The 26,520-nt window shown below is 51.2% G+C and overlaps 2 protein-coding genes across 9 annotated transcripts in view; both read left to right on the forward strand.

The window, feature by feature from the left end:
- Window positions 1-1,932: 1,932 nt before the first annotated feature.
- Window positions 1,933-26,432, forward strand: CCDC197 (coiled-coil domain containing 197). Of its 7 annotated transcripts, none has more exons than XR_008513195.2 (8): window positions 1,933-2,114; window positions 2,320-2,408; window positions 3,114-3,350; window positions 6,262-6,436; window positions 8,481-8,618; window positions 10,190-10,306; window positions 13,813-13,903; window positions 26,279-26,432. XR_008513195.2 is itself a non-coding variant. In XM_054530455.2 (8 exons), exons 2-7 carry the CDS (start codon window positions 3,247-3,249, stop codon window positions 13,828-13,830), a joined length of 639 nt encoding a protein of 212 aa, XP_054386430.2. In that variant the 5' UTR covers window positions 2,435-2,686; window positions 3,114-3,246; the 3' UTR covers window positions 13,831-13,841; window positions 13,929-14,054. The 7 variants fall into 7 exon arrangements, 6 of the variants coding, with proteins under 6 accessions (XP_054386429.2, XP_024087676.3, XP_054386430.2 ...); XM_054530455.2 differs by lacking the exons at window positions 1,933-2,114; window positions 2,320-2,408; window positions 26,279-26,432 and adding exons at window positions 2,435-2,686; window positions 4,691-4,773; window positions 13,929-14,054 and having other exon boundaries at window positions 6,262-6,440; window positions 13,813-13,841; XM_054530454.2 differs by lacking the exons at window positions 13,813-13,903; window positions 26,279-26,432 and adding an exon at window positions 13,929-15,024.
- OTUB2 (OTU deubiquitinase, ubiquitin aldehyde binding 2) overlaps window positions 22,010-26,520 on the forward strand; it is a 33,309-nt gene continuing 28,798 nt past the window's right edge. Inside the window, exon 1 of one of the 2 annotated variants that reach the window (XM_054530458.2) lies at window positions 22,010-22,187. The gene's annotated coding sequence lies outside the window, so the exon portion shown is untranslated. The remainder of the gene's footprint in view (window positions 22,188-26,520) is intronic. The other variant, XM_054530459.2, reaches the window with a different exon arrangement.

The raw sequence follows: 26,520 nt of genomic DNA on the forward strand, positions 1-26,520 counted from the left end.
TCAAGGTCCTAACAACTCAGCCTCCCAGATGGTTCTGGATCTTGACTTTCTGGATTAATATCGGAACTATTTTCTAACAGTGAGATTTTGGGCAAGTTACTTAGCCTTTCTGGGCCTCAGTTTTGCCCTCTGTGAAATAACAGCTTTGACCTTGGTGTGTCATGAAGATGAATGAACTCCTGCATGGAAGTGCTTAGACCTGAGCCACACAAACATGAGTCACTCCCGCTGCCACGCTGCCAGCCTCACCGCCACTCTAAGCCAGACAGCATGCTCAGAAATGCTCTGACCATTTCTGAGTGGGCAGATGATAATGAAGCTGACTCCTCCCTAAGCAGGCTGCTTTCTGAACCAGCTCCGGCTCTGACCCTATGACTCCTTCCAGAGCCTGTTGGAAGCCAGCACTTATTGAAAGTTCCCAGGCATCACGGTGGCCAGGAACTGAAGACTTGGGGGTGACGGGGCTGTACCAGTTATAGGGCTGCAAGGGAAACAAGGCCCCTACAGAAGGGTACCCTCAACCTATCCAGAGCTGGGGACGCAGCCCCGTTGTCCCTGAGCCTCCTCAGCCTATTGTCCCTGAGCCTCCATGGAGGAGCACCTGTGGGTTCTGTTACTCAGCTGTCCTGATTCCCTGGGAACAGCGCCAGGGTTTATACTGGGAAACTTCCGGGCCCCACTGCAGGCTCTTAGGATATGACTGTCAGTCAAGCCAAGGGGTGGACACATGGCCCAGGCTCAGCCAATTGGGCGCCCTCTCTTGATTCTTGAGAATGGAGAGGATGATGAAAAGGGGTTGAGAAGGATTCATTCTGGGGGCGCCTCCCTGAGTTCCTGCCGCATGGATCTCCAGGGCTGCCCTGAGCCCCTGTCCTCTCTGGATTTTCAGCTGGATTTTCAGCTTTTCTTCTGATTCTGCGCCTCCCTACAGCGTCCCATGCACCCCTCCTTGCCCAGAGTAGCCCGGGCAGTCTCTCTGCTGGCTGATACCCTTTGACTCCTGCCAACAGCTTCACCAGCCATGGTCCAAACCACTCCCACCCTGATTGCCCCCTTCTGCTTTGAAGGCTCTGCCTACAGTTTGCACAGGCTGTGCAAGCTGTTCCGTGCCTCCGAAGCTTTGTCCCTGCCATTCCTTCTGCCAGAATGCCCTTCCCACCTTCTCCTCACATTCTTATCCTCGTGAAACACCTCGGACACTGCTGACGCTGGGGGACTCCTCCACCCCTCCTCGAACTGGGCTGACTCCTTCTCTGGGCAACCCCAGCCCCTGAGCTCCTCTCCCTCTGCATCTATGCCCCCCACACCTGCATCCACCTCCCTCCTGAGTGTGAACCCAAGGCCAGAGCCAGGACCCTTCACCTTCATTCTCAGTCGGTGCTCAGCACATAAGCGAGGGGCTCTAGTACCATAGAGAGGCAGCCTGGGCACCTGTCAGGGACTCCTGGGCTAGCTGGGGCTGATCTCACTGCCTGCTGGTGAGCAGTCGTGAGGGGGAAAAGTCCAAACCCCTGCCCCTGCCCCTGCCCCCAGCCCAGCCCTGACCCTGGCCCCAGCCCCAACCTTTGATCCAGATCTTGCTCCAGCCTTGCCCCAACTCCAGCCACAGACCTGAACCCCCAGCCCTTGCTCTGCCCCCGAATAGACCCCAGCCCCTCCCTCATTCCTGGCCCCTGCTCTGGCTCAGGCCCTGCCCTGGCTCCTGCCTCCTTCACCCTCTCTGGGGACCTTCCCCACCCACAGCGTTCCTCCCAGTGGAGCCCACACTGAGCTGTGGCTTCCCAGGAGCCGTCTGAGGTTGCCCAGCTCTGAGCCAATGGAAGCCTTTGCGGGGGAAGGCCAGGCCAGCCAGCAGGGTGGTGCGTGTGGTGGGGGTGGGGTGTCAGGGTGGGCAAGAGGCCCAGCCCTCCCCACCCCACCTTCCCTGGTGGCACAGGTCCAGTGGCTCCAACAGGAGGCTCAGGGCCAAGCCGTAGGCAGGGGCAGTTCCCAGACATGGGTCCTTCAGCTGGCTCCCACCCCCTGCACGGAGCCAGGCCTGGTCCTGAGCCATGGGTGGGGCTGAGCCTTGGGGGCTGATGGAGAAATGCCTGAGCTGCAGCCACCAAAATCAGGTGGGATGGGGTCAAGGGAGAGTCCCGGGACAGGTCAATGGGAATTGGGCAGCACATAAAGCAGACCAGCCTTGATAGAAAGGACAAAAATAGCCCAAGTCTCCCATGGGGTTGCCAGTGCCCTTTCTCCCCATCTTGGGAAAGGGAATGGGAGTTGGGGGTGGGAGGTTTTAGGACCACGGAGAATCTGGCCCTCCACCCACAGGTGGATCCTGCAATGGACACATCATGAGGACAGAAGCCAGCATTGTGATGTCACAGCCTGGCTGTGTCTTTGTGCTCCTGGAGCTGTAGGTGAGTCAGCTAGGCCCCTTCCTCCTCCAGTGCCTATCTAACTGTGTTTGATGCTTGGGGCTAGAAAGACTGACCTTGTAGCCCCTCACCTTCTCTCCCCAACGCACTGGGCTGGTTCAGCAGTTGACCAATGAGGGTCATGCTTGCATACCGGCCTTGGGCGAGTGGCCCAGGAACTGTTTGCAAGACTGTGTTGAAGCTACTTGTAACTAGACCATCTTCCCAGCTTGATCATGAGCTTGTTCAAAGCATCTCTGCTCAGTCTCCACTGTAGCTCTGTAAGCCCTGTATGAGCTCAGAGCATGTAATGTTGGTTAAGTGAATAAATGCATGGATGGGGGATGAGTGGGCAGAGATGACGAGGAAGCTGCCTCCTCCCTAAGCAGGCTGTTTTCTGAACAAACTCTGGCTCTGACCCTATGACTTCTTCCATCATTTATTTGAAACCAGCACTTGTTGAAAGTTCCCAGGCATCTTGGTGGCCAGGAACTGAAGACTTGGGGGTGATGGGGCTGTACCAGTTACAGGGTTGCAAGGGAAACAAGGCCCCTACAGAATGGCACCCTCAACCTCTCCAGAGCTGGGGATGCAGCCCGAAGACCTTGGACTTGGGATTTAATGAGCCCTGGGTCCTCATCCAGTCCTGCCAGATGACCTTAAGCTGGTCACAGCCCCTCTCTGAACCTCTGTCTCCTTTTCTGTAAGGTGGGGATGCTAACCCTGGCTTCCGAGGATCTGAAGAGGAAGCTGCGGCTGTGACTGTCCCTTTTCGGTCTGTCTTCATCCTGCCTGGCTCAGGGGGCTCCTGTCCTCCTGCATAGCTTGCGGTGGTGAGGTGATGGCAGCCATGGACACAGGCCAGAGAGCTGACCCAAGCAATCCTGGTGACAAGGAAGGGGACCTTCAAGGGCTGTGGCAGGAACTCTACCAGCTCCAGGCTAAGTATGTGTTGTCCCAGCCCTGCCCCAGCCCCAGCCCCAGCGCTTCCCCCGTGGGCTAAGTGGCTGGACTTAGCAAACATGACCCCGAGGAGGCCAGAACAGGGGGTGGATCAGGAGGGCAGTGTGGCTTGAAAGCAAATGGGCGGGGCTGAGCAACAGCTGTGATGGGAGAGAGAAGAGGTGTGGCTATTGCCCTTTGGCCTGAGATCCTGGGCCAGTACCGGGCCATCTGCAGGCTGAGCCTCTACATCAGGAAGGAGGACTGCGGGTGACCATCCGTCTGCACCTGTCCACTCGGCCCCTCTAAGTCCAGTCTACGAGGTTGCCGCCTTGACTCTTCGTGGTGACCGTGGGTCCTCACCCCATGGGGATGGGAGGTTGGGGAGATAAGAAATTTCAGGCTACCCACAAAAGCCTGAATTAGATGCAAAAGGATGTGTCTATGCAAAGTTTTATGAAGAAAAGGGCTAACCCAACAGATCTTGAGGGCTTCCTGATCCCAATAAGGTTTAGCACTGTCATGGCTCACAGGGCCCCACGTGGTGTCTGCGGGAAGGATGATGTTGTCCTGCACTTTTCAGAACCATATGGATGAGAGACGGGGGGCCCAGAGAAGCAGAGTGGCTTGCCCTGGGCCACTCAGAGACCCCCAGCACAACCCCTGTTGCACAGTCAGAGTGGCTTGGGAGCTCGGCCAGCTGGCCAGGCCAAGCCCCGCTCTGGTCTCTGCCCTTGACTGCTGACCTTGGCTGGGTCCAGAGCAGGTGACCTGTTGGTGACTTGCTTAGGGATTCCCCGAAGAGACAAGTATGGCCAGGCAATAGCACGTGGCCGTCTCCCCTCTGGGGGCTGGTGGGGCCCCCACCTCTGATGGAGTGCTCCCAAGGCACTGGGAGCCCCACGCATTACCCTGGCTAGCAGCTCACATCACCCCTGCTGTAGATGGGCAACCTGGGCACAGAGAGGTGAAGCAGCTGGCCCCACATCACCAGCTAGTAGGGGCTGGCCTGTCTCCCAAGATGGGAGGCACCTGCACAGCCTCCAGGGGAGGCACTGTAAACTCTGGCCAGAAAGGCTCAGCCTTCACTCTCCCCCAGACGCCTTCTTTGCTGCCTGGGAGATGCTGCTAGGGCATTTATTTGACCTGCTTGTGACTCAGTTTGCTGAGCAGTGAAATGAAGGTGGAGAGACTCCTAAGTCTATGGCCAACTGATAAAGTGGTACGTGGCCGGCTCAGTGTAGTCCAAGCAGGAGATCAGAGAGGGTGGCCCAGGTTCGTTCACAGGGGGTCCTGCGTGACCTGGGAGCCTCCAGGCCATGTTCCTACACCTGGCTCTACAGGCAGAAGAAGCTCAAGAGAGAAGTCGAGAAGCACAAGCTTTTTGAAGACTATCTGATTAAGGTCCTTGAGAAAATCCCCGAGGGTATGTACACAGCTTCCTCGGAAAGCCCTTTCTCTCCACAGCCGCCTACTGGCTGCAGGACTGTGACACGGTGTGTGGCCTCATGGAGCCACGAGCTGCTCATCTATAGAATGGGAATCCACAAAGGCCAACCCCACAGTGGTGGGGAAGGGCACAGGCAGCCGAGTCCGACTGCTTGGTCCCAACTCCGGCTCCACTGTCACTAACAGTGTGGCCTCTGGCAAGTTCTCAAGGCCTTGATTTTCTTATCTGTACAATGGGAACAGCAATAATTATGTGGACTACATGAAGTTATCCTTTATAAGCACAGCACAGGGCCCCGCGTTTAGCTAGTACCTGGTAAACGTTAGCCATTATTATTATTATTTTGTTTGTCTTTGGTTTTGTGTTTTTGTTTTGCTATTATTAACTAAGAGTATAAGGATATCTGAGATGAGGTTTTGTGTGTTGTTTTATGAGTACTGGAAACTCATTAGAAAAGGGAAGGGGAGTCACACATATTTATTGTTATCATTATTATTTCAACACCATCAATAATAATTATTACCATTTATTAAATATGTGCCCTGTGCTAAGGTCTTTAGCAAATCTTCTTTACCCCTCCTATGAGCTTTGCACTACTATGTTACTCAGACTCAGAGAGGGTAACGAACTTGCCCAGGGTCGCCCAGTCAGGAAGTGGTGGCACTGGGCTCAGACTGTGGTCCATCTGACTTCATAGCCACTGTACTAAGTGCTAGAATGAGAGGAGCTATGGAAACTCCAAAAACTCTGCCTTGGAGATCAGGGAAGGCTTCATGGAGGAGGTGACCTCTCATGGGGCTCAAATGGGTGCAGCAAAGTATAATGACCCTACAGGCAGAGGGAGGGACACAAATGTAGGCAGGAGCCATAGGGCTGCGAGGTGGGTTTGGGGGTGGTGAGCTCCAGGCTGCTGGGAGATGTGGCTGGGAGGCTGGGGATATATACTGAGTACTGAGCCAAGGAGGGGTCAGGGCTGCAGGTCAAGCATGGGGCTTGCGGCAGACCCAGCACCCAGTGCTGCTCGTGGTTTGGGACCTTCCTAATTCAGCAATTCTGCCCCGTTCAACCCATCCAAAATGCATAACCACCAGGACTTGGCACTTGCTTGCTCAGGACAGGAACAATTCCTATCCCCCTCTCAGGCTGCCCCAAGCAGCAACGTCTCCTTGAGGGCAGTCTCCTGCCTCTCTTGGTGGTCTTGATCCATAATCCCTGTCTCAGTCTCTGGCTGAACTTTCCAAGGTTGAGGATTCCCTTGAAGTGGAGGGGGCGGGAGGCCGGGGGCAGGTGTGGATGGCAAGCCTGGAGAACTGCGGGACCATCCTCCTGTCTGGGGTCATTCTACTGTCATGGATGGTCTGGCACCTCTCAATTTTGTGGCCCCAGCCGGAATTCCTGGCCACCCTGTTGGCATGGCCCACTGCAGGGGCACCCACCCATCCCGCCATGGCGCTGTCTCCATAGGCTGCACGGGCTGGGAGGAGCCGGAGGAGGTGCTGGTGGAGGCCATGGTGAAGCACTACGGGAAGCTCTTCACAGCCAGCCAGGACACGCAGAAGCGCCTCGAGGCCTTCTCCCAGATGAGCCAGGCCGTCCACCGGAGCCTGGAGTCTCTAGAGGAGGACCACAGGGCTCTCATGTTGGTAACAGCTGCCTGAAGTCTGTTCCATTCCCCGTGGCCCAGGGAGCTGGGGGTGTGGGGCCCCCTTTCCTGCACAGCCCTGGGGAAGGCCTGGAGGGAGCAGCGGCGTAATGCTGGGGGGCCCTCGGTGGGGCTGTCGCTCCTGAGCCACCTTCCATATCCCCTTCCTCTCCCCTCTGCTGCCTGAGGCTCAGCTCGTGCCTAAACGTTGTTCTGCATGGTAGAAAAGCCATGTGTCCTGGATGCAGAGGGACTGGAGCTCAGCTCCCAGCTCAGCCACCGACTAGCTGTGTGACTAGCTTGTATCCTCTCTGAGCCTCAGTTTCTGCATCTGTCAAGTGGGGGCAACACACCCTAGTTGCTAGGGTCCTTCCGAGGCACCAAACACAAACTGCCTCAAAGTAAGTGCCGGAGACATCATTTCTCTTCCCTTCCTTTGTGGTTATCTCATAATAAATAGGACTTCCGCTGGGAGGGATGGGCACTCCAGGTGGAAGAATCTGCCCTGACAAAGGCGTGGCATCATGAAGATTCATGCTGCCACTGAGACCGGGGACTTCGGGATCCCAGACGAAGGGTGACCAGCCGGTTGGTTCCCTGCAAAGGGTTGCTGCGTAGTTTTGGAGAGAGCATCTGCCCCCTAGTGGCAGCGCTGCAAGCCTGCACCACGTTGTACCATTCTTTGGAGAATGGAATTCATGGATGGGCTGGGCACTGCGTGAAGCACTTTACATGCTTTATCTCACTTAAATCTCATGCCAGCATCCTGATCCCAGGTAGTTGCTGCTATTCCAAGGGCTGGGACTAGGGAAAGGCAAGTCCAGCCATGCTATTCTTCCCATTTTCGAGGGGAGGAAAGTAAGCCTCAGAGAAGCGGGGCCGGGGGTATGTTTCTCTCTCTCTCTCTCTCTCTCTCTCTCTCTCTCTCTCTCTCTCTCTCTCCGGGGGTATGTTCTCTCTATCTCTGTCTCTCTCTCCGGGGGTATGTTCTCTCTCTCTCTCTCTCTCTCTCTCCGGGGGTATGTTCTCTCTCTCTCTCCCTCTCTCTCTCCGGGAGTATGTTCTCTCTCTCTCTTTCTCTCTCTCTCCGGGGGTATGTTCTCTCTCTCTCTCTCTCTCTCTCTCTCTCTCTCTCTCTGACAGGGTCTCACTCTGTTGCCCAGGCTGGTGTGCAGTGGCGTGATCTTAGCTTACTGCAGCCTCCGCCTCCCAGGCTCAAGCGATTCTCCTGCCTCTGCCTCCTGAGTAGCTGGGATTACAAGTGTGTGCCACCACACCCAACCTGTTCTGTATCTTTCAAATTTCTATCCCACACGGCCTGGCTGGGGACATGTATTAGTTCCTTCTCATGCTGCTAATAAAGAAACACCTGAGACTGGGTAATTTACTAAGAAAAAGATGGCTGGGCATAGTGGCTCATGCCTGTAATCTCAGCACTTTGGGAGGCCGAGGCAGGCAGATCACTTGAGGTCAGGAGTTCAAGACCAGCCTGGCCAACATGGTGAAACCCCATCTCTACTAAAAATACAAAAATTAGCCAGGCATGGTGGTGGGCACCTGTAATCCCAGCTAATCAGGAGGTTGAAGCAGGAGAATCACTTGAACCCAGGAGGCGGAGGTCGCAGTGAGTCAAGATTGTTCCACTGCACTCCAGCCTGGGCAAAAAGAGTGAGACTGTCTCAAAAAAAAAAAATTATAAAGAAAAAGAGGTTTAATGGACTCACACAGTTCTACATGGCTGGGGTGGCCTGACAATCATGGTGGAAGGTGGAGGAGCCAAGGTACGTCTTACCTGGTGGCAGCAAGAGAACTTGTGTAGGGGAACTCTCCTTTATAAAATCATCAGGAACTGGGGCTCAGGTAAACTCCATCAGCCTGGACACGCCCTTTTCTGCATCTCTGGTGCCTTGAATGGCCCCAGCCACCCAGAAGTATTCCTTCCTCCTATCCTGTCATTGCACAGACCACCCTGGTGACTCAGACCAGGGCACATGCCCTGGAGGGTTTGTTGTACCAAGATGGCCCATTCCCTCTGCCCCAGAGCCTCAAGACCCGGCTGTGTCAGCTGCAGAAGAAGTGTTACCGCAAGCAGGAGCAGTGGTGGCAGCTGAAGCATAGCATCACTTACCAGAAGGACATTGACTTTAACACACACACACACACCAGCAGCAGCTATAATGTGAGTCCAGTCTTTCAGCCTGGGGGTGGGGTTAGGGGTGGGGAAGGGGAAGCTGATGCCTCCATCATCAATCCCAAAACACACAGACACATACGCACGCAGACACACACACAGAGCCAGACACATAGACACACAGGCACACACACAGCCAGACACACACACACACAGACATATTCACAGCCAGACACACAGACACACAGACACAACCAGATATATAGACAGACCCAGCCAGACACATACACACAAATGCACAGACACAGCCAGACACACACAGACACACAGAAACACAGACACAGCCAGACACACACACACACACAAACACAGACACACACACAGGCAAACACACGCACAGACACACAGACACATACACACACACAGACACACGCAGAGACATACATAGAGACAGACACACACAGACAGACCCGCACCACTTACTGCTCCTTGGTGACAGTTTGCTTTCGAAGGGCCTGTCTTAGAGGGATCAGATGTTACTTTACAGATGGGAAAACTGAGGCCACAGATATTTCAGGGCAGAGCTCTGCCAAGAACCAGAGCCGGGATCCACCGGCCCAGTCCCAGGGCTTAGTGTTGTGCCAAGCTCTTAGTCCTTGTATAATGTTTGTGGTTAATAATAAGATAATGGCGTTTAAGTGAGTGGTTGTTATGTACTGTCTTCAGTAACCCTGGTGTCTCTCTGATCATTCCAGACCAGTGCTTAGCGCAGAGTCTGACATGGAATAGGTGTTCTTAAATATTGGTGAATTTTACCCACACTCATTTTACAAATGAGAAAAATGAGGCTCAGAAAGAACAAGCCATGGCCAAAGTCCATGGCCATGAACTCCAGGGATTTCAGAATTCAGCTCTTGCACTGCCCCTTACTGGCCTTGCGAGTGTGGTCTGGTCACCCCTGGACTCCGGTTCCTCGCCATAAATGGAGGCAACAATCTATGTTCTTCTGGCCTCAGGGACTGCGGGAGGACAGTTGGGACCATGGCTTGGGCACAGGGCTGTGCTAGGCACACCTTCCCTGCACAGGATGAGGTCATGGAGTGAGTGTGAGACCTGCTCAGGTCCAGACTGACTGGGCCTCGAGGGATCTGAGTTTGGAAGACGAGGCTTGGGGGCTATTGGCTGCTGACCTCCAGCCAAGGCAAGGGGCTTAGGGAGGGAGCTGGGTGGGTCACAGTCTACAGAGCCCCTTTGAGGTCTTTCTCTCTAAGCTGCTGCAGCAGACCAGGATCCTGGAGGTCTGAAGTCCAGGGGCCCACTCCTTGCCCCTTCCCAGTCCTCTGCTTCTAACGAGGTGTGGACCCCGATACCTCCAGCCAGGAAGCCCTTCTGAAAGGAGTTGGTCCAGCCTGCATCTTTGCAGGGGAGGACGCTCAGGCTCTGAGGTGGGGAGGAACTCAACCAAGCACCGCAGGAGAGGAATACAGACCATGATGAGAAGGACACTGCCAGTGTCCCAGCTCTGTCCACGACACTTCGCTGGCCGGAGTGAGCCAGGGCAGGTGCAGGGGATGCTGGGAGAAGCCTGAGCCACCACCTCCTCCTTCTCTTTCCCGCAGGATCAGCTGCTCGGCTACATGCAAATGACCATCACCAACATGGCCCGGCAGTGCTGCCCCTCTGCCCACGGCGTGCCCAAGAGCATGGATCTCTTCTCCAAGCTCGATCTGATTAAGGTAAGGATAGACAGATGGCTGCGGGGCTCCTGACTGCCCCAGGCAAGACTCCAACTTGAGCTAGTCCTGCTCCTTAGCTCAGGCTGCATTTGTGTTTAGCCCCCCATCAGCTCTTCTTTCCATAGCTACATGGTTGCCTGGTGCAGAAAGGTCCTAAGGTCTCTATTAGTCTACAAACTTGAGCACCCACTAGGTGAAGGGTCAGTGTAGAGGGTGCATAGAGGAACTTCCCACCTGGTCTTCATATGTAGCTCCACACTGACACATCACACACAGGCACATGCACACACACAGTATACACCCATCAACATCCACGTGTGCTTTCTGCACACCTACACATGAGACATACACAGACACACCTGCAACAAGCACACAAACATCAACTTGCACACACAAAGGTGCAAACAGGTATGATCACACTCTTACACATATGAGCATGCTGGCAGTGGGCATTTCAGTGACTGAGGGAGCCTCTTGCACGGGGTCCTCACCTTAAACTTCACACTGTCAGTCCACTGGGCTTCTTTCCTCATTGCCCCCATCAGTCAGGATGCTGTTACTGCAGTAACAGAAAACGTGATCAGATTGGCTTTGATTGACAATGGAGCATGTGTTTTTAAAATAACAACTTTATTGAGATATAACTCACATACCATAACATTTAGCCCTTACAATTATGGACTTCCGTGTTTTCAGTATAGTCAAAATTGCACAGCTATTACCCCTCTCTAATTCCAGAACATTTCATCACCCCCAAAAAGATACATTTTGTGTCTGGCTGCTTTCATTTAGCATAATGTTTTCAAGGTTCATCCATGTCCTAGCACAAATCAGTGCTTTATTTTTATGGCTGAATATTCCATGGTATGGGCGTATTTATATGGATAGAACTTTTGTTTATCCATTCATCAGTGGACGGACATTTGTATTGTTTACATTACTTAGGTATTATGAATATTACTGCTATGAACATTTGTGTACAAATTTTTATGCAGAGATATGTTTTCACTTCTCTTTGGTACATACCTAGGAGTGCAATTTCTGGGTCATCTGTTAACTCTATGTTTAACATTCGAAGAACTGCCAAACTCTTTTCCAAAGTGGCTGCACCATTTACCATCCCCATGATCAATGTACGAGGGTTCCAATTCCTCCACATCCTTGCCAACATTTGCTATTGTCAACCTTTTCTAATTTAGCCCTCCTAATGGGTGTGAAGTGGCATCTCATTGTGGTTTTGATTTGCACTTCTCTGATGACTAATGATGTTGAGTATCTTTTCATGTGCTTATTGGCTATGTGTATCTCTCCTTTGGAGAAATGTCTATTCAAATTCTTTGCCCATTAAAAAATTTGATTATTTGTATTATTTTTTTTTTTTTTGAGACAGAGTCTCATTCTGTTGCCCAGGCTGGAGTGCAGTGGCGCATCTCGCTTGGCTCACCGCAACCTCCGCCCTCCCGGGTTCAAGCAATTCTCTTGCCTCAGCCTCCCAAGTAGCTGGGACTACAAGGCATGCACCACCATACCCGGCTAAGTTTTGTATTTTTATTAGAGACAGGGTTTCACCATGTTGGCCAGGCTGGTCTCGAACTCCTGACCTCAAGTGATCCACCCACCTCGGCCTCCCAAAGTGCTGAGATTATAGGCATGAGCCACTGTTCCCGGCCTATTGTCTTTTTTTAGTTGAGTTGTAAGAATTCTTTTTGCGTTCTGGATACAGGTCCCTTATCAAACATATGATTGCAAGTATTTTCTATCTTGCATGTTATCTTTTTACTATCTTGATGAAGCACAGAAGTTTTGAATTTTGATGGAATCCAATTTGTTTGTTTGTATTTTTGCTTGTTTGTTTGAGACAGGGTCTCAGTCTATCACCCAGGCTGGAGTGCAGTGGCGCCATCTTGGCTCACTGCAACCTCCGCCTCCTGGGTTCAAGCGATTCTCCTGACTCAGCCTCCCCAGTAGCTGGGACTACAGGCATGCGCCACCACACCTGGCCAATTTTTGTATTTTTTGGTACAGACAGGGTTTCACCATGTTGGCCAGGCTGGTCTTGAACTCCTGACCTCAAGTGATCCACCTGCCTCGGCCTCCCAAAGTGCTAAGATTACAGATGTGAGCCACCATATCCGGCCGAGAATCCAACAGTTTTACTTTGGGTATGTGTATGTATTTGTCCTTTAGGTGTCATATCTAAAAAGCCATTGCCTAATCCAGGGTCATGAAGATTTACACCTGTTTCTTGTGAGAAGTTTATAGTTTTTGCTCTACTGCTTAGGTCTGTGATTCATTTTCAGTAGATTTTTTAATACAGTGTAAGGTAGGGGTCCAATTTCATTATTTTGCATGAGGATATTCAGTTGTCCTGATACCATTTGTTTAAAAAGTTCTATTTTTCCCCTTTGAATTTTCTCAGTACCCTTGTCAAAAATCAATTGACCGTAATATGAAAGTTTATTTCTGGATTCTTGATTCTATTCCATTCATCGCTATGCCTGTTTTTATGTCAGTACCATACTGGCTTGATTACTGTGGCTTTGTAATAAATATTAAAATGGAGAAGTGTGACTCTTCCAACTTTGTTCTTTTCTGAGGTCATTTGGCTTCTCTACCAGGGCACATCTTGTGTCATGAGTGGAAGTTTGGTGCCTGGGTGGGTTTCAGGCATGGTGTGATCCTAGGCTCAGCGGCATCATCAAAGACCCATCCTTTCCATACTCTCCTTTCTGCCACCTTTAGCGCTGACTTCATCCTAAGTCAGGACTTGCTTACCTCATTTGAGGCAGGTTCAGTGCAGATGATCCAAACACAGGATACTTAGCTTCCCAGGAACACTGAGGGGCAGGTCTCTTCCCTAGTGTCCAGTGCAACAGTCAGCAGTGAGCAAGCCTGTGGCTCAGTTCAGAAGGACTTCTCCAGGAACCTCACAGGCAGTACTGAGGCTGCTGCATGGCACAACTCAGTGGGCACCATTCAGTGGAAGTCTGTGTAATTGGCATCCCTAGTTATATACAGCTTGGAACTTAGTCATATTGCAAAGAAATGAGATTTCTGAGTAAGGACACATTTATCTAAATAGTCACAGTGTATTAATTTCATCTTCTTCCCAAGAAAAGGGAAGAAATTATGTGGTGATGTCACAGGGTCCCAAGCAACAATCAGATTGGGCCTCTGGATTGACATCTGTCAGTCACTCAGCCAACATGAACTGAGCCACCTGAATATGCTCAGCATTCTGCTAGGCAACAGGAGATGGAGGCTCATCTGGTCCTTAAGAAACGAATGCCCTTCAGAGAGGGAGGCTGGGGACAGTCAGGGTGGGCTTCTTGGAGGAGGCAGTGAGAAGAGGCAGGCAACCACATTCAGGAAGTCACACCAGGATCTGGACTCCTAGTCATCCAGCTCTGTCACTCCTGGCTGTGCCACATCAGACAAGTCACTTAACCTCTCTGAGCCTCCATTTGCTCATTTGCCCAGTGGCATTGATACCACATCCTTTGCAGGGTGCTTGTGAGAGTTAAAGGAGAAGTAGGTCAGCCTTTGACAATGCCTTGGTACCTAGGAAGCAGCGTCCAGAGGCCAAAACACTGTCAGGTGAGAGATTAATTTCCCCTCCCAGGAGTTCATGTTGGACAAAATGGAGACTGTAAGACTGATCGCACTGCTCACGGAACCCAAAGTGTGCTGGTCGTGGGACAGCTTCAGGGACCAGTGGCTCAGAAGACACCCCAAACCCTTCAGGAAATGTCCAAGGAGGCGGGTTTCCACCCCCAGGACCCCCTTTCCCAGCCCCCATGCTTCAGAGTGCTCCAGCCTGTACTGACCAGCCTGCGCCTTGCGGGCCCCGCGGCATCACGACCTCTCCTTACCTGCCTGCCTCCTTTTCTTGCCACCAACACCTCTAAGCCAGTGGGAGAGAGTCTGGGGGCATTGAGGGGGTGGTCAGGGTCCTGGGCTCAGCTGGGGTTGGGAGTGCTGCTCCCCGTCCTGGGGGATTGGCAGGGACCCAGGTAAGGCCTGCCTGGGATCGGGGAGAGAGAGGCAGGTTCCCGAGTTGGGGGCAGCAGCCAGGCTGGAAGATCCTGGGCTGAAGACTCCCCACCTGGGAGCCGGGGCTGTGTCTCTCACTTTCATGGTGGGTTCCTGAGACTGAGGAGCTTTGGACGGATGCTTGGCTGTTGGGAATGTCCCAGTCACAGGACACCGTAAAGAGCCACCAGGGCCATGGGATCCATGAGATTTCACCTTGCCCACAGCAGTCTGCAGAGCTAATGGGGGTGCTGAATGTGTAGGGGGCATCTCATCACTGGCTTCCAGAAGTTGAGTATCAGGTTGGTACCTTCTGCGCATCCTGCAGGTGTCTGAGCTGCCTGGAATGGTTGGTACTCTCAGGGAGACCTTGGCAAAACAAGGCCCCTCTCTGGGCTGGTTTTTCTACCTGTAAAATTGGGAGAGAGTGCCGGACACGGTGGCTCACACCTATAATCCCAAGCACCTTGGGAGGCAGAGGCAGGAAGATCACTTGAGCCCAGGAGTTCAAGACCAGCTTGGGCAACACAGGGAGATCCTGTCTCTATAAAAAATAAAACAATTAGCCAGGCATGGTGGCACACACCTGTGATTCCAGTTACTTAGGAGGCTGAGGTGGGAGGATCACTTGAGCCTGGGAGGTCAAGGCTGCAGTGAGCCGTGATTGTGCCACTGCACTCCAGTGTGGGTGACAGAGCAAGACCCTGTCTTTAAAAAAAAGGGGGGTGGTGGTGAGAGGATGTTTAAGCCCCCCACTCCAGTCTGACATTCTAGGTCAAGTTTGGAAAAGCCAGGTCTGCATAGAAGGCACTTGCTTGCTTTTGTTGTGCCATTGGGGTAAAATCATTCTAGCAACCACCACAGCCCCCAAAATAATTCAACTCTAGCGGTCAGCTGCTGTTAATTTATCTAGGTAAAGGCAGAAAGTTAAGAGCAGCTGCTGAGCTGTGAACAGTGGTGAGTCAGCACATGAACTTTCAAAGGGGAGTTTTAGAAAAGAAAAGATGCTGACTGTCAGCCAAGAACCTCGAGAGCCCGCTTGACTCCAGGTGCTGCTGGGAGAGGGTGGGAGATGAGTCAGGTTTGGCCAGGGAGTTAAATAGGAAAGATACACGGAAGAAGGAAGGCTGATTGTGGCCAGGTTTTAAGAGTAGTGTAGTTATATTTTGGGGTGTTTGTTTGTTGTTGTCATTGTTTTTGAGACTAAGCCTTTCTCTGGGACCCAGGCTACAGTGTGGTGGCACAAACTCTGCTCACTGCAACCTCCACCTCCCGGGTTCAAGCAATTCTCCTGCCTCAGCCTCCCAAGTAACTGGGACTACAAGCACGTGCCACCATGCCTGGCTAACTTTTATACTTTTAGTACAGATGGGGTTTCACCATGTTGGCCAGGCTGGTCTCGAACTCCTCACCTCAGGTGATCTGCCCACCTTGGCCTCCCAAAGTCCTGGTGTGTCCGGAATTTGTGGGTTCTTGGTCTCACTGACTTCAAGAATGAAGCCACGGACCTTCGCGGTGAGTGTCACAGCTCTTAAGGTGGCGCGTCTGGAGTTTGTTCCTTCTGATGTTCGGATGTGTTCGTGGTTTCCCTGGCTCCAGGAGTGAAGCTGCAGACCTTCGCGGTGAGTGTTACAGCTCACAAAAGCAGCCTGGACCTAAAGAGTGAGCAGTAGCAAGATTTATTGCAAATAGCGAAAGAACAAAGCTTCCACAGTGTGGAAGAGGACCCCAAGGGGTTGCCGCTGCTGGCTCAGGCAGCCTGCTTTTATTCTCTTATCTGGCCCCACCCACGTCCTGCTGATTGGTAGAGCCCAGTGGTCTGTTTTGGCAGGGCGCTGATTGGTGCGTTTACAATCCCTGAGCTAGACACAAAGGTTCTCCACGTTCCCACCAGATTAGTTAGATACAGAGTATCCACACAAAGGTTCTCCAAGGCCCCACCAGAACAGCTAGATACAGAGTGTCTATTGGCGCACTCACAAACCCTGAGGAGACACAGGGTGCTGATTGGTGTGTTTACAAACCTTGAGCTAGATACAGAGTGCCGATTGGTGTATTTACAATCCCTGAGCTAGACATAAAGATTCTCCGAGGCCCCACCAGACTCAGGAGACCAGCTGGCTTCACCCAGTGGATCCTGCACCGGGGCTGCAGGTGGAGCTGCCTGCCAGTCCCACGCCGTGGGCTCGCACTCCTCAGCTCTTGGGTGGTCGATGGCACTGGGTGCCGTGGAGCAGGGGGCGGCGTTCGTCGGGGAGGCTTGGGCCGCACAGGAGCCCATGCAGGGGGTGGGAGGCTCAGGCCTGGCGGGCTGCGGGTCCCGAGCCCCGCCCCGCGGGGAGGCAGCTAAGGCCCGGTGAGAAATCGAGCGCAGTGCCGGTGGGCTGGCACTGCTGGAGGACCCAGCACACCCTCCGCAGCCGCTGGCGTGGGTGCTAAGTCCCTCATTGCCTGGGGCCGGCAGGGCCGGCCGGCTGCTCCGGGTGCAGGGCCCGCCAAGCCCACACCCACCCGGAACTCCACCTGGCCCGCAAGCGCCCCACGCAGCCCCGGTTCCCGCTCACGCCTCTCCCTCCACACCTCCCTGCAGGCTGAGGGGGTGGGCTCCAGCCTTGGCCAGCCCAGAAAGGGGCTCCCACAGTGCAGCGGTGGGCTGAAGGGCTCCTCAAGTGCCGCCAAAGTGGGAGCCCAGGCAGAGGAGGCGCCGAGAGCGAGCAAGGACTGTGAGGACTGCCAGCACGCTGTCACCTCTCACTGGGATTATAGGTGTGAGCCACCGTGCCCAGCAAGTAGTGTAGTTTTTAAAAGGAGAGCCAGGAGGGAGCCACTGTTTCGAGTTTCTTATCTCATAGACCTTCAGAGGAAAGAGGGCACCTCAGGTAGGGCTTGAGTGGGATTTCAGAAGGAAGAGGCTGCACGAAAGAAAAGGGACAGAAACGCCGGAGTAGGGACTTGCATTTCGGCTGAAGCATGCGGAACCCCCCGAGCAGTCTGAGAAGGTGGGCTGGGGGACCACGTGGGGCCCCAAACGCCAGGCTGAGGTTTAGACTCCATCAAGGGCGGTGTAAGGGGAGCCTCACACACTCGTGCCTCTCTGTTCTGTGTCTTTCGCATCTTTCCAAAGCAAGCTCAAGTATCCCATTAATCTTCCCCAGTGCAGAGGATTAAGCTGGTGGTTCTCAGGTTTGAACACGCATCAGGAGGGCCTGTATCAATGCAGAGTGTGGACCCACCTCCAGAGCTTGCAGGCCCTAGAATCTGCATTTCTAACAAGTCCCCGGATGTGGCAGATGCTGGTCCTGGGGTTAGATTTTGAAAACCACTGCTTTATAGTAATGGCAAATCCTACATGCTGAAGCCAGGCACTGCCCCACCGTGACCACCACCAACTCCTCCTGCCTGGACTTCGGAATTCCCTCTGCACGATGGGGCTGGACGGGGCATTCCAGGAGGGCTGCCCTAATCCTGTCTGACCTCCCGGGAGGTGCTGGAGAGAGCACTGCCTTCTACGCCCAGAGTGCAGTTCTCTGGCTTGTTGGCTGTGCCTTCGAGGGCTCTATGTCATTCTGTCCCCTGTCACCTGCCTGCTGTGCACCTGTCATGCTTGATCTAGCTCATTTTGTCACACTCCTTGGGGAGGAGCGTGATTGGAACAGTTGCTTGGCGTGGCAATGGCCTGGCCACCAATCGACATTTGCAGCCAGCATCTGGGTACCTTGGGAGCTCCCAGCCTCCCCTGGGCAGGGCTGGGGCCATGAATTGGACACAGGGCATTGCGCTTAACGGCGCAGCTACCTCAGGCTGCTGGTGAGTACCAGAATGCTGTTTCTCCTTTCTTGGCTTTTTGCCTTACAGAAAGCTCACTCCCCCATGACCCTGCATCTTCAAAGCACTTTTCTCATAGGTTATATATTAGCTGGAGAAAAACCTTCGAGGGCATTTGGAGAAAAAATAAAAAGCACTAGTTCAGGTACCTTATGAAATATCATTTCATTTGACCTTCCAACTGGACCTTGGGATCCCAAGACACCAACAGTCCCGGGCTTGGACATTTTGAGACCAAGAGCTCATTACCTGCCAGTGAATCCCAGCTTTAAGCAACTTCAAGCATGAGAAAATTCTTCCCACAGACTATCCTGGAAGAATTGGATTATTGCCAAATGGCTGGTGCTGGGGAAGTTGGCTCTTGGGAGTGGGGAATTGGATTGTGTTCTTTTTCAAATTGTGTCCTATCATTCTTTTGAGCAGTGGTTTTCAAACTTAAGTGTTCACTGAAACCACATGTGATACTTGCTAAAAATGGAGAGAACTGTGGCTTCCTCTTAGAGACTCTGTTTCCAGGGGGAGGCCCCAGAAATCTGGATTTTTAGCAATCTCCCCAGGTGATTCCAATGCAGACAGCTCTCAAATCATAGGCAGAGAAACACTGGGCATCTGAATGTCTCTTTCTTTTCCTTCCTCTTCCCCCTCCCCTTCCCTCCCCTCCCCTCCCATCCCATCCCTTCCTCTCTTCCTCTCTTTCTCTCTTTCTTTCTCTCTTTCTCTTTCTTTCAACAGAGCCTCACTCTGTAGCCCAGGCTGGAGTGCAGTGGCACAATCTCAGCTCACTGCAACCTCCTTTTCCTGGGTTCAAGCGAGTCTCTTGCCTCAGCCTCCTGAGTAGCTGGGATTATAAGCACCTGCTACCATGCCCGGCTAATTGTTGTGTTTTCAGTAGAGACAGGGTTTCACCATGTTGGTCAGGCTGGTCTGGAACTCCTGACCTCAGGTGATCTGCCCGCCTCGGCCTCCCAAAGTGCTGCTGTTACAGGTGCGAGCCACCATGCCCAGTCCTGAATGTCAAAAAGAAGAAAACTTGGTCCATATTCACCTGGTCTTCGATAGGGAAGGACTTTGAAAAAATGGAAACAACAGGAGTAACACCCAAAAACAATCTGACCACATACAAGTTACAAATACGCCTGGCGCAGTGGCTCACACCTGTAATCCCAGCACTTTGGGAGGCCGAGGCAGGTGGATCACCTGAGGTCAGGAGATCGAGACCAGCCTGGCCAACATGGCGAAACCCTGTCTCTACTAAAAATACAAAAAATTAGTCAGGCGTGGTGGCAGGTGCCTGTAATCCCAGCTACTCAGAAGGCTGAGGCAGGAGAATCACTTGAACCCAGGAGGCAGAGGTTGCAGTGAGCTGAGATTGCACCACTGCACTCCAGCCTGGGTGACAGAGTGAAACTCTGTCTCAAAAAAAAAAAAAAAAAAAAAATAGTTACAAATACATCTACTTCAGAGCACATCAAAATATCAAAAGACAATAAGCTGGGGGGAAATGGTGAGGAATTTGGGAAAGGATCAATGTTTTTGATATTTAAAGAGCTCTTATAAAGTAAAAAAAAAAAAAAAAAAAAAATTGACACCAGTTGCTCATATTCAGCAAACCATGAAATAAAATGGCCTATAAACGTAAAAATATTTCAACCATGCAATTATTGCCTATCAAACTAAAGCAACAGACAAATGCTTTTAAGATAGGCTCACTGTAGAATTGTTTGTATAAACTCTCTGGAAAGCAATTTGCTAAGAGGTCTTGAGAGGCTTAAAAAATGTTTATGTCCTTCAGCTCAGTATGGTCAGCCCTCTGTATACACGGATTCCACACCTTTGGATTCAACCAACCACAGATCAAAAATATTCCAGATTCAACCAACCCCAGATCAAAAATATTCAGAAAAAAATCCCATCTCTACTAAAAATATACAAAAATTTATCTGAGCATGGTGGCGTGCGCCTGTAATCCCAGCTACTTGGGAGGCTGAGGCAGGAGAATCGCTCATGAGGGACGAAGAGATTGCAGTGAGTCGAGATAGTGCGCAACAAGAGTGAAACTCCATCTCAAAGAAAAAAAAAAAAAAGCCGGGCATGATAGCTCACGCCTGTAATCCCAGCACTTTGGGAGGCCTAGGAGGGCGAATCACCTGAGGTCAGGAGTTCGAGACCAGCCAGTCCAACATGGCAAAGCCCCGTCTCTACTAAAAGTACAAAAATTAGCTGGGCATGGTGGTGCACACCTGTTATCCTAGCTACTTGGGAGGCTGAGGCAGGAGAATTGCTTGAACCCAGGAGGCGGAGGTTGCAATGAGCCAAGATGGCACCACTGCACTCCAGCCTGGACAACAGAGCAAGACTTTGTCTCGAAAAAAAAATTTTTCAGGAAAAAAACATTAAAAATTCAAATTACACAATTAAAAAAACACAAAAGTTAAAAAATATAGTACAACAACTATAGAGCATCATACTATTAGGTATTAAAAGTAATCTAGAGATGACTTAAAGTATATGAGGGGATGTGCATAAAATTCTACACCATTTTATATCAGGGACTTGAGTATCTGAGGATTTTGATATGTGTTGGGGGAGTCCTGAAACCAATCCCTCACAGACACTGAGGAACAACTGAAATTCCAGCTCAGGAACTTCCGTCAATAGCACGAGCTATTACTTGGTTAAAAGTGATAGAAAGCACAACTCAGTTTAGGAGACAAATGAAACGCATTGGCTTCTGAAACTGAAAAAAGCAGGGATTCTTGCTGGGATGCAGCTGGGATGTATCAGGAGTACAATGTCAGCAGAATCCAGTCTCTTCGTTTCTGAGTTTGATCGCCCAGGTCTTGGCTTTATTCTCAGGCTCAGTGTAAACAAGATGCTTCCAGCAACCTCAGGATTGCCGGCACCCTCTGAAGCAGAAGTCAGAGAAGAGAGAATGCCTCTTCCTAGCTACTCCTTGGCTAGTCTCAGGATTCACTCTGATTAGATCACCTTGGGTCATGTGCCTCTTTTTAAACAACCATTAATTAGCCAGGACTAGGCACTGTGTCATTCCTAAACTAATCTCTGTAATGAGGGGGATTCTATACTCTGGATGGCCAGGCCTGGGCCCAATTTTTGAGATTTAGTGAGATGGAATACCTTTCGTGGCTAGAGGCCATTCCCCAGGAGCCAGTGATGGATGCGACATGAACTACATGGACTCAAAGTAGGTGAGGGGCGGTTCCCCCAAAGGGAAATCGGGGCACTGACTCACTGAATTCAGAGGGAGGTTGGACTTGGTACTGGACAAACAGAAGCAAGAAATGCCCATAACAGATGCCAACAAAGTTTCTGCACAAAGATGTTCATCAGTTGTTATTTATAGTAGCCCCAACTGGAAAACCCTAAGTATCCTAGAAGAAGAGATTAATGAATTATGCCAAAACATGTTATGATTCTGCAGCCATTAACATATTTTCAAAAATATTTAATGTTAGAAAAATGTACAAGGTATAAAGCTAAGTGAAAACAGAAACCAAGAAGGAGTTTTAAAAAGGTAGAATAGAAACTCAATTTAGTAAAAATTATACATATATAAGAGTAGAAGGAAATCTACTAAAACAATGTTTTAAGCAAGAGGATCAAGACCCTTGGGGATAGCAGCAAATATTAGACCCACCTAGTGTAGCAGACGAAATGATCAGCCCCAGTAGTGTACATTCACACTCTTGCCAGGGCCTCTGGTGGACAGAATAGTCATCCCCATCTCTTCACTTGGGTTGGCTGTGTGCTTTGGCCAATAAAATATCAGTGGATTATGACACGGAGGCTTAAAACATAATTGTGCAGTGTGCACTTACCACTTGTGAGCTTGCCCATGAAGAGAATCTGCCTCAGGGAGCCCCCCTCATTCCAGGAGGATGAGAGTCATGTGGTGCAGACATGGACCCAACCTGCAGCTGGGATACACCTAAATCAGTCAATCCTCAGCCAACGCACAGACTCATGAGTGACAGACAAATGCTTCTTCTACCTGCAAGCCAGGGCAAGTTTGAGGTTGCTTCTTACACAGCATGATAGCAATAGCTGCCTGATACACCTGCACACTTGTTCAAATTCTTTGTTTTCTCCAACCTAGCATCACCCCCTTGTGGGAAACCAGGCCATCCAAAGGCATGGATCCTGTGTCTCAGGAATGCTGGAATGCATAAAAGTGGAGAAGAGCTCTGCCATGTTAACAGTGGTTATCTCCAGATTGTAGGATTTTTTAATTTTCTTCTTTATACTTTCGTGTAGTTTCCAAAGTTTCTGTGATTAACATGTTTTTTATAACCAGAAAGAAATAACTGTATTAAAAAATTAGAAACCAACTCTTCTTGGCACCTCACCAATCCTTACCCTTGGTGTCCCCAAGAACAAGAGGAATTGTCAAATCCCTCACCCACATAACTGTCTTCAAATCTCTGGAGAAAGGTACTCGGCCCTCCACATATTGGGTTTTCTCAAAGTTCATTAACTCTGGTTCTTGTATGAGCACCTGTCCCTGACACTGCCACCACTGGCTCCTGCTCTCTGAAGGGATCCCCTTTGGTCTCTAACCTTAAATCTTGGCGTCCCAACCTGAGTCCTATTCTCCAGGTAAGGAGGCTGGCCAGACAAGGATTACAGGAAATATCTTGGAGAGGCTTCCCTGCCATGGCCTCAGCTGAAAAGGTGCAGGGCATTCCAGCCCCACTCCCACCCCCTTCACTGGGGGCCAGATGCCCGGCCCAGCCCTGCTCTTGGCTCAGGAGCAGCCAGGCCACTTGGGAGGCCTGTGCTCCAAGGCTGTAAGTGCCAGTCTGGCCAAAGGCACTCCATGGGAACGTCTCAAACATCTCCAAACCTGGGGGTTCCCCCATTTCCCTTGACTGGAGTCTCCAGAAGGTGCTGGCACTGTTGCCGTGCCCTTTGCTGCCAAAACTTGCTCACCCCTCGCTGGCGGCTGCTGGACTTTCTGTAGGACTCAGTCATGCATGGAATGCTGAATTCACAGATCCAAGAGAGGGAGCCTCAGGTCCCCACCTGCTCTCTAGCACCGTGAACAGTGCACACGCTGAGGGCAGGAGCCCTGTGTCCTTTGTCTCCAACTCCCTGTGCCTACCGGGGGGCTGGCACAAAGCAGGTGGTGTTCAGTGTTGAAGGAACAGGTGTGTATGTGCATGAACAAGGGAGTTAGGGTTCCTCACAGGGTACCAGAATGCTGCTTACTGGGCACCGTGAGTCCCTGAGTTGTCCCCGCAACCTGTGAGCCAGAAAGTTTTTCCTAATCCCCTTTTATAAGAGGAAACTGCCACTCAGTGTGAAAATGTGCCTTGTCCAAGGTTACACAGACAGTCAGTGGTTGAGCCTGGACATGAATTCAAGTGCATTGGGCTCCAAACTGAACCACTGTCACTGTCACAGGACAGTTCAGTAGTAAAGGAACTGTAAGAACAGGAGCTAACGTGTGGGATGCTTGCTGGATGCTAAGTTCATTACAGCTCAGGCAGCTTTCCCTGAAGAAGTGTTTATCCCATTGCGCAAATGAGGCTCAGACAGGTTAAAGGCTTTCCCAAGGTCACACAGCCATCATGTCTGTCTCCTTTCAGAGTTAGAGCTCTCAGCCACTATAGGCTGAAGGGAGCATGACAGTGAATCGTGATCTAGAGGCAGATTTGATGGCTCAAGCGCAAATGGAAGACAGCTGACAGACAGAATCAAGGGATGAGTGTGTTATTGTGTATCCGTGCCCAGGTGTGGTCTGAGGACCACATCGTGGGCATCCACTGAGAGCTTGTGAGAAAGGCCGAATCTGCATTCAAGTGAGGTCCCCAGGTGATCCATGTGCGCAGTAAGGGTTGCAAGCACTGGTCTGATTTGCTCTGAGGTGGGTCTGAGTCTAGCATTGCCTTCCAGTGAGAAAGTGACTCGTGTGGACAGCTGGCATCATCCAGGACTTCTGCTGTAGGGGCTGTGACCCAAGAGACATGAGGCCCCCGGCCAGCCAACCTTCGACCCCCAGCTTGCACTGGTGTGGACACACACTCAAGCTGCAGGACACGGCGGGATAAGCCCCAGTCCTGAGTGTGCTTTTGGGGAGTTTCCTTCTGCCTGATGGTCGTGTTCCCATCCCTCTCTTCCCTGGCCACTTCCTGTCTCACCTCCTCCATGAAGCCTTGCCAGTTGCCCTTGCCCTAGGCAGAGACAGCAGAGCTCTCCCTGGGCTTCCAACCTCTGCCACAGGCTCCTGAGAGCACCTGCCTTGTTACAGTCATCACTTAGTTGTTTACACTCTTCTCTTCCCCACTGGAAGGAGAAGTTCTCAAGAAGAAAAGCTTTGTCTTAACCACATACCCAGAATCCAGTGTGAAGCCCAGTCCAGAACAGGCCTTCGGTAAATCTGTGTTGGACATCTTTATGTCCTCAGAACAAATGATGAATGAATGAAATTCTCAAGCATAGGAGTGAATCTCTAAGTGAACATTTTAAGGAAGGTGTAGAAGTCAAAAGTGAGGGATATTTAAGGGGGGGCAGAAGAATATTAGCTACAACTTGGTCTTCGGGATCAACTGTGTCCTGTGCACAGGGCACCACACCACCTCCCAGAATGAGCTGCCTCTCTAGCACCCATTGGAGGAGCCCTGCAAAGCCGGCCAAGTGCCCATGAGTTTTCCAGGGGAATTACTGGGGGAAGGGTTCCCTCGCCCAGCCTCCACAGCATCATAAATCACAGGAATTCTGTCACCAGTCACCCTGGGCTGCTGCCAAGGAATATGGAGGGAGAAGACTCATGAGCCAAGCCGAGGATAGCATCTGTCTCCTGGGAGCCAGCAGGACTTGTCCTGGGCTGAGTGCAGCCAAACAGGCCCATGGGGCCCTTTCAAGTCCCTCAGACTCCCTGGCCCTACTGACCTTTAACATGGAATTGGGATGGGAAGGGCTAGAAAAACAGGATGGGCACCCTGGGGCGGTGTGTTTGTGTGTGCGTGTGCATGTATTTAACTTGCTGTCTGTTCCTAGATTATTCACGGTGGCTGGATAGATTATCACCAATTCTAGAGAATGGATTTGGGAAGATTTGACTAAAAATAAGATCTCATGATAGCTATAAAATTGGCTGATGAGGGGGTGAGGTCGAGAGCTCTCTAACTTTCTTTTCTTTCACACAGAGCAGTGTAGCACATCATCGAAAGGATTTCAAGGCTGGGCACGGTGGCTCACACCTGTAATCCCAGCACTTTGGGAGGCCGAGGCAGGCGGGTCACGAGGTCAGGAGATCGAGACCATCCTGGCTAACACAGTGAAACCCCATCTCTACTAAAAAAAATACAAAAAATTAGCCAGTTGTGGTGGCAGGTGCCTGTAGTCCCAGCTACTTGGGAGGCAGAGGCAGGAGAATGACATGAACCCAGGACGCAGAGCTTGCAGTGAGCTGGGATCGCACCACTGCACTCCAGCCTGGGAGACAGAGTGAGACTCTGTCTCAAAAAAAAAAAAAAAAAAAAATTCAAAAAGTTGATATAAGACCTCTAACAATTTAAATTTTACTGTCACATCCTGCACTGGATATGGTATGAGGGGTCCTCCATAATTATTTGTTTCTGCATGATTGATTTCAATTTTTCTATTTCCTATGAGCACCCATAAGAAATTATGTTAGGCAAGATGCTGCTATCCAGAAGATGAACAAACTTTAATTTTCTTCCAGCAAATGCTATAAAGGTGAGAATTGTGAGAGTTGAAAAGCCAGTTTGAGAGGAACAAGTGGTCAGCCTGGGAAAGGCAGGTGCTTTCAAGGGCAACCAACACTGATGCCTGGGCTCAGAGGGAAACAGTAATTAGCTCAAGGTCACACAGCAAACAGGCAGCAGAACCCAAGTCTGGCTGACCTTAAGGCTGGGATGCTTTTCCTGATCAAAGCTTCTCAAACTTTCCCCCAACATCCCTCACGGCAAAGGAGAGTGAACTCGGACCTGCAGGGCACTGGCACGGAGGCTGGAGGGGAAGCACAGGATTTCTTTGCAGTTTCATCAGAAAATTTTATATAAGTGAATTTGCGTTCTATTTCATAATGTGTTGCTCTAGTACAAAAATTATGTTTTGTCCTTGTAACAGTCTCACAGTAAAATAAATTATCCCGGAAGCTGCACTTCAAGTCCCGCCTGGCAGAGCTCGGAGACCCGGGACCTCTACGGAAGCTGCCCTCACCCCACACAAGCCTCCACTATCTGTAAACACAGGCTCCTCTTTCAAGAAGTTTTTACCAACCACTCCAAGCCCAAGTTTTTCTGAGCTTTGCTCTCCAGGGACCTGGAGCATTTCTCGAAATCGCGAAGCGTCGAACTTTTCCATTTTTT

The sequence above is a fragment of the Pongo abelii genome, chromosome 15 (assembly GCF_028885655.2).
Source record: "Pongo abelii isolate AG06213 chromosome 15, NHGRI_mPonAbe1-v2.0_pri, whole genome shotgun sequence".
In the NCBI taxonomy this organism is placed as follows: Eukaryota; Metazoa; Chordata; class Mammalia; order Primates; family Hominidae; genus Pongo; species Pongo abelii.